The sequence below is a fragment of the Montipora foliosa genome, chromosome 6, assembly GCF_036669935.1.
Source record: "Montipora foliosa isolate CH-2021 chromosome 6, ASM3666993v2, whole genome shotgun sequence".
NCBI classification, from domain to species: domain Eukaryota; kingdom Metazoa; phylum Cnidaria; class Anthozoa; order Scleractinia; family Acroporidae; genus Montipora; species Montipora foliosa.
In genome coordinates, this window is record NC_090874.1 from 60,547,690 (window position 1) to 60,554,881 (window position 7,192).

The window sequence follows — 7,192 nt, forward strand, 5'->3', positions numbered from 1 at the left end:
GAGAACGCGGATGTGAGGGCGGTGATGGAGAGATCTCGTGAACCGACTCATTTACTTTCATTGGATGGATAGCTTTCCATTCTTCTAACGATCGCATTAGCTCCGCGAATCCCGAGTCTTGCCATCCTGGTTTTCCATTCACGAGATCTGCTTTTATGCACGGCAACTTGTCTAGAACCCCACGCACCATAGACAAACAACCAGAAAGTTTACATAGAGTCTCTAGAGCTTAAACATTATAGTTCAAAGTTTGGCAAAACTTGTGGATTTCATTTGGTTTGCTTCCAGATAACACCGGCAACGCATTGATGTTATCGATGTAAGCTCGCACGATCTCGCTCGTTTTCCCGTAATTAGATTTCAAGATGTTCTTAGCGCGTTCGTAGCCTTCGGAGTTAAAGGGCAAGCCATCAATTGTTTCACATACATTACCTTCCAATAATTCCTTTAGATGGGCAAACTTTGTAACCGGTGCAATATCCGCTGCATCTATTTCGGCTTCAAACTTATTCCAAAACGAGAGCCATTTTTCATAAGTGCTGTCATACTTAGTGATAACTAGCTTTGGCATTTTTACATTTCCCTTACTGGGAGGCTTCGCGGTCGGTTGATCTAATGATTGCAATTTTGACTTCTGTTCGAGTTTCATCTTTTCAAATTGCAGTTCGTCCTCCCGCCTTTTGGCAAGGATGGCTTCTTCGTCTTCAAGCTTTTGGGTTTTCTCTTTAGTTCCAATTTCTTCCAGATAACGAGTTAAATCCGCTACTTGCAAATCTACTTCATCAATTGTTTTTTCGATCGATGCACCCCATGCCTTCACATCTTCGATGATTTCTGCCGCTTCTAGCTTACCTTTCTCAATGTCCATCTTTAGATCTTCGACGTTCGCCACAATTTTTCTTAAAGCTTCTCTATGGCGGGCTACTTTGTCGTTGTTTCCCTTTTCCACAACTGTGTCAGTCTTGCCGCGCGTTAGAGCTAAAAGTTGAAGCTCGGCATCAAGAGCCTTGAGTTTAGGTTCCATACTCGTAGATAAAGTGTCCCGTCGGAGGTGCCACTAATGTGGGAAATAAGTGAGGAACCCACACTTTTTTTTCAGATTATAATTCTCTAAGGGCCTCCACAGACTAGGGATTTAGTTGTCGACAACTATTTGTGATCGACAACTAAAAAGTTATCGACAACTAAAAAACGTAGTCTGTGGCACAAGTTGTCGACAACTAAACCCCAAATTATTAGTTGTCGACAACTAACCAGTTTCCCTTTTCGAAAAGGACGTACGTTTTTAGGCTGAAACGAACGTTTTCCACAATTTTGCACTATTAGATAATTTTTCACCAAATCATAATCTTCATGTCATTACCTTTTGACGATTTTTTCTCCAAAACTGCTCAAATCACTGCCAAAAACCTTTTTTCACAAAAACGTGCGTTTTCAGGCTGAAACTAACGTTTTTCACAAATTTGCACTGTTAGATAATTTTTCACCAAATCATAATCTTGATGTCATTACCTTTTTACGCTTTTTTCTCTAAAACTGCTCAAATCACTGCCAAAAACCATTTTTCACAAAAACGTACGTTTACAGGCTGAAACGAACGTTTTCCACAATTTTGCACTGTTAGATAATTTTTCACCAAATGATAATCTTGATGTCATTACCTTTTTACGATTTTTTCTCCAAAACTGCTAAAATCACTGCCGTATTTACTCGAATAAGCGCTGCCCCCTGAACAAGCGCCGCCCTCGAATAGCCGCCGCATTTGGGACAAAAAAGCAAATAAGCGCGGCCCTAAATAAGCGCCGCGGTCTCAATGCGGCGCCTACGCGAGGAATTTCGTCAAATAAAAAAAAACCCCAAAAAGTAACTCTAACACAGCATGGGGAATTTCTTTTCATCAAAACCGATGTTCTTCAGTTTAAAGTTATTGTGTTTCCATTTCACTGCTTGTCCACTAAGTAAAATGCCATAAGAGTCAGATGGTGACTATCAAACGAATTTTTACTGTTAATTGCAGTTTATAGTGACCCCAACTAGTGCTCCAGCGCCAGAAGGACTAGACACTCAAATAAAATTCCTTTCCATTCCTTCTGTTAACCTCCGTACAGAAATATTTCTGTGTGGCGTCCAATTTTTAGATAAGCGCTCGAATAAGTGTCGCACTTGAGGAGCAAAAAACTAAATAGACGCCGCAGCGCTCACACGAGTAAACACGGTATTTTCAAAATTCATAAAACCGGCTTAGGTGTCAGGATTGACAAACCAGTATTCTTCGACCGAATAATCCTCATGAACCATTGACTGCAGTTCTGTTAATATTAAAAAAAAAAAAGAATCTTTCCACCCAAATCTTTTAAGAAGCCGCCAATTGAGGCCTGTGGGAGAAGCATCACGTCCAAACGAACGACTGCTTATAAGACATTATCCTATATTTTTTTTAATTTAAAGGACCTAAAATGGCATTTTCCTTTAATTGAAGATCATACTCAATAAACTATTATGATCCGTTTTCCGGTCATGTAAAGGGCGTTTCATTTTGCGGATCATTACAGAGCCCTTACAGGAAACATTCACTCTTCCGCTGTTGCGGATCACACAATCAATAACCGTATGCGCATCAATAAACTATGAATATTTTTTTGTCATTTTAGACAAAGATCACTTTTGGTTAATGTATGAACACGATCCAATGAGAAGCCGAATGAAGACTAAGAGTATGATTTGCTCTTGTCTTGAGCGAAAAGATATGCAATGTCGTCCTCAAGGCGCTTTTCCAGGAGACTGGCGGGAGAGCGCCCTGAGACGAGATTGAAAAACACGAATACAATTAAGAGTGGTCACACTTTCGGATTCTTGCTGTAATAATTTCAACTGTCTTCGCTCGAGGAGTACTTCCCCTTCGCCCGGACTACTCCCTTTCGCTCGTGAAGAGTCATGCGCAGAAAAAAGCGCGGTCACAAAGCTTCATCTGTCTCGCTTTCATGTTATCGTAAACATGGCGGCAGAATTAGCGACGAAGCTTGTCTTTTCGCTATCTTGCTTATAATGAATGGCCTAGAAGCTAAATGGCAGCTTCGATTGGCTCAAATGAAAGTTTAAAACGCGGAAAACAAGATCAAGACGTTTTGGAAGGCTCTGAGCCAGGAGCTGGGTAAGTTTTGTGAAAATATAGTACGTCTATAGGCATCGATCGTTGTTGAACATATATTATAATTATAAGGAATGTTTGAAATTAATTTACCTGTAATCGCCATTCGGCCTGGTTTGCTTTCATTGAAATTTAAAAAAAAAAAAAAACGTTGCTAAGAGGGAAAAGTGTTAATTATTGAGGGCTTTTGTGTGATTTGGAAAATTATGTCTAATTTTGAAGAGAATATTAATGATCACAGTCAAGGAAGCGCGCAACGTTATGTGGGTATTTGTGAATTCGAAGTAAATGGGTAAGTGGGTGTTTGGGTTTATTTGGATTTGGTGAGCACATTTATTACCAAAGCATGCGAGAAGATATCGGTCTTTCAAAAAACAGTCTTTTTTGCTGTTCGATGTGATATTTTGGAAATTAGATGGTTTCTTCCTAGCACAATTTAATATCGATCCTAGGTGACGTCTACGTTATGGGCATTTACATTTTATTATTGCTATCGTTCGTATTGTACATTGTGTTGCACATTTGTGGCTTAAATGCGTGCAGTTTTGGAGCATGAAGCGTCGTTAATTACTATCTTCAGCAAGTCACTGTGAAAAGGTTAAATACACATGTATGTGTTTATTACTCGGTGAAGTCAGCAAAACAGTTACGTTGTTCAGATTGTTGCCATGATCACAGTGCGCATGCAAGGAGGATACTGCAAAAGTCCATAAGACAGTCCTGAACACTATACACATGTACAGTGTCAATAAAGGTCCATTTGTAAACTGTTAGCAACCCTCTCTCTTTTGTAGCTCACCTGACCATGAGCCTCTGTTTTACGTCCATCCTGAGGAGGAAATTGATGTGTCTGTGGATGAAATCTACACTGATCTTGAGACAAGAGAATCTGCCCATTCAGATGTGAGCTCCACTGGAATAATCTCAAGTCTCAGCAGTCATGGCTCCCCTGAGGCAACAACCCAAGTGGATAATAATGAAACTTTTGACAGGGCTGAAAATTTTTGTGAGCCAATTTACCCAGGACCAAGGGATGCTACAGGTGCTGCTGGTGAATTAGATGTTAAAATGGGACAATTAAATGTTCAGGACGAACAAGAAGGTGAATATTATTGCAGTCAAAGAACTTTATACTACATGTACTATAAGTCACTGCAGGGTTTCAGTTTAAATCTGTTGTGCAAGTTCTGTCTACGTGTACATGTAATCACAAGAAATAACAGCATTAGGTTCTGCAGAAGAATTAAGTCTTGTTGCAAATTATGCTGAAGAATAGTTACATAGAACATTATTTTAGGCAATGGCATAATACATGTAGCATAATAAATTTCAGGCATTATGGCAAATGAAAAATTTTACTCACACTTAGTCTAAGTTTACCTGAATTTATCAATTTTTCAAATGCTTCATGTTCATGTTATGTATGTTGAGGTTCAAATTTTTGCGTGGTTCGAAATTTTTTAAACCAGTTCAATTTTGATTTTCCTTTATTTCAGATTATGATAATGAATATTAGACAAAGAAAAATCAAAATTAAAGTGTAAAGCTTAACATTTAAATGTGTAGATCTGTTTCCTTTGGTGAAAATAACTGTTTCTGCTTTTTTTTTAGAGGCTCGTAAAACAAGGGCTGAGAGTGTAAAAGAAATCAATAGAGAAACGACAGGGGAAGGTGGGTGAAAGCTGCCATACATTTTGTTGGAATTATGCTATTTATTTGTTGTCTTTAGTTGAAAACATGTTGATCAGTGCAGGGCCCTTAATTTTAAAATTTTCTGCTATAGGATTTTTTGCTATGCTTCGATCCTTGCTTTGTGTAACTAGTTTAAGTGCCCCTGTGACCCAAAAATCAATTCTTATTCTTATTTTTCTTTGGATTCAAAACTGTTAACTAAGTGACCAACGTTTTAAACCTTGTTTTTAAAAAAGACACCTGTTTATTTTAACTGGAATTTTCCAATTTAATGGTCAGTTTTGAGCGTAAGTAATGGCGGACTGTGAAATCCACTCACAGTAAACGGCCTTTGCCTAAAAATCAAAGCACTCAATTTTGCCAGATGTTAAGCAAACACACTTTCAAAATCTGAAAAAAAGACAGTATCACAGTGGCACTTTAAAACTGCATTTGAAGGTACATGTATTTGAAGAGTCCTTTGGTGATGGAGCTGGCTTGGTGCAGTGACAAGAATCGTAACGCTCCACCAAAGTGTCCTGTGCCCCTTTTCCAGTATTTGACTCTAGTTTGTTGGTTTTCTACTCAGATTTGCTCACAACAGATGCATAACGATTTTGTGCCAGTCTGAGAGTGTCCCCTTTCTCTTTTCCCCAACTTCAACATCACTTTCGTCTGGGAATTCATACAAATCACATTATTCAGAAATAATTGTCCTTTAACCAGTAACATTTTACCTCACCAGAAAATAATGTTACCCCTTACACTTAACGGCATTCTGATTTCTACAACTACATGTAGGTAGCATAAACTGAATGCTTAGACTTAAAGAGCCACTTTCAAATTGTGGTGAATATCTAAATTTGTCATGCATCTACTTTAATTACATTTTTTTGTATGCTCTTCTCTTCCCTAAGAGGATCTTTCGTACAAAGTCATGTGTATTTTCCCCTCTTTCTTAATGATTTGGTTTCTCCAGTAATATTAATACAGCAGATAATTATTATTTTTCTTTAATACTAGGCTACATGTATGTCAGCTTTAGACTTTGATCAAGTGAACATTATTGTGTACTTAAACTGGAATAATTTGTATTTCTGATTTTCAGATGTAAATGATGCCAAGTGGATTCTCCACAAAAAGCATGTGTTTGTTTTTAGTGAGGCTGGCAAACCTATTTACTCAAGGTATCTCAGTGTTTAATACTGTTGACTGAAGCTTTTATTTAATGCACTTTTGATTGAGCGGAGGGGGAGATGTTTCAACATAGTTCTACGGGGAAGTTTTAGAGACATAGGATTAAAGTACAAAATGAGTGGTCTTTCAGTTTCAAAAATATGGAAGATGAGTTTTGTCAAACATGAAACTGAAAATTAATTCCATCATCACACAGCTAAGGGTACTGTAACTGCTGATCAAAAGCAGGCGTTCGGTAACATACATGGCAAAGCTGGATACTTCGAGGTAGTGTAAAGACTTGCACGCTTAGCCAAGAAGAAAATAAAAATGTCATACGCTTGCGAGGCAGTTGTTCATTGGAATCGATAGAGAAGTCTCACTCCAATGAGAAGTTGAGTTTTTATCCCTTGTTTTTGTTTTGGTTGACGTAAATTCAAAGACAAATTCTCTGCGAAAATTATATGAATCGTCAACATGCCAATGTCAGTCGTGGAGAACAAATAAACAGTTACTGTTTCATTTAGTAATCAAAATGATTTCAAGTACAGTAATGTTGCAAATATACATGTATGTATGTAAAAGAAAACATTTGACATCTCTTCTTGTTTGTTATTATCGGTCGTTGTGGAACATTGAAGGCGGGACAAAATGTCTTCCATATGTGTGAAACTGTAAGACCACTCATTTTCTACTTTAATCCTATATCTCTAAAACGTCCCTGGTAGAACTCTGTTGAAACATCTCCCCCTCCGTTCAACCATCAGTGACCACATATCATTTCCAAATGGTGGAAAGTTCTTCGTACACATTCATCTTTATTTTGCCACGGCCTTGCTCATTTCAAGAATGACAAGTCACACATCGGGGTGCTTCAAATGGTCACGTGAGCAAGTCGGAATTCAAATGCGATCGATCATTTTTATCGGAGTGCAAACAGTTTAGTGATTTTGGTAGTAATTGTTACAGATGATGTTGTTTCATCTTAGCTGTGCCTTCCGTGTGTCACTAAGTTATGATTTTGATGATGACAAGAAATAACCATTGAAGTGTAAATTAAAAATTAACAGTATGTTTTCCTAATATACAATATTATTTGCTTTTCTTATTATCATAAATGATTTTATGAGTTAATTGTAGTTTGTTCATAATAAAAGATTTCTTTATTCATGTGATAGATATGGTAATGAGGACAAA

General features: G+C 37.7%; 2 protein-coding genes across 2 annotated transcripts in view; one reads left to right on the forward strand and one right to left on the reverse strand.

Annotated features, from left to right (window-relative positions):
- Positions 1 to 229: 229 nt before the first annotated feature.
- LOC138005858 (uncharacterized) lies at positions 230 to 1,024 on the reverse strand. Its single transcript, XM_068852035.1, has one exon. The coding sequence runs from the start codon at positions 1,022 to 1,024 to the stop codon at positions 230 to 232; it is 795 nt and encodes a 264-aa protein (XP_068708136.1).
- A 1,935-nt stretch (positions 1,025 to 2,959) lies between these two features.
- The window catches only part of LOC138008009 (vacuolar fusion protein MON1 homolog A-like), a 14,697-nt gene continuing 10,464 nt past the window's right edge, over positions 2,960 to 7,192 (forward strand). The window contains exons 1-5 of the mRNA XM_068855175.1: positions 2,960 to 3,151; positions 3,943 to 4,250; positions 4,760 to 4,819; positions 5,928 to 6,006; positions 7,174 to 7,192. The exon at positions 7,174 to 7,192 is cut by the window's right edge and continues 68 nt beyond it. Of these exons, the coding sequence (XP_068711276.1) occupies positions 3,066 to 3,151; positions 3,943 to 4,250; positions 4,760 to 4,819; positions 5,928 to 6,006; positions 7,174 to 7,192 (552 nt within the window). The 5' untranslated portion in view covers positions 2,960 to 3,065. The remainder of the gene's footprint in view (positions 3,152 to 3,942; positions 4,251 to 4,759; positions 4,820 to 5,927; positions 6,007 to 7,173) is intronic.

Coding starts and splice junctions, on each gene's coding strand:
- LOC138005858 (XM_068852035.1), bottom strand. CDS start 1,024: ATGGAACCTAAACTCAAGGCTCTTGATGCCGAGCTTCAACTTTTAGCT.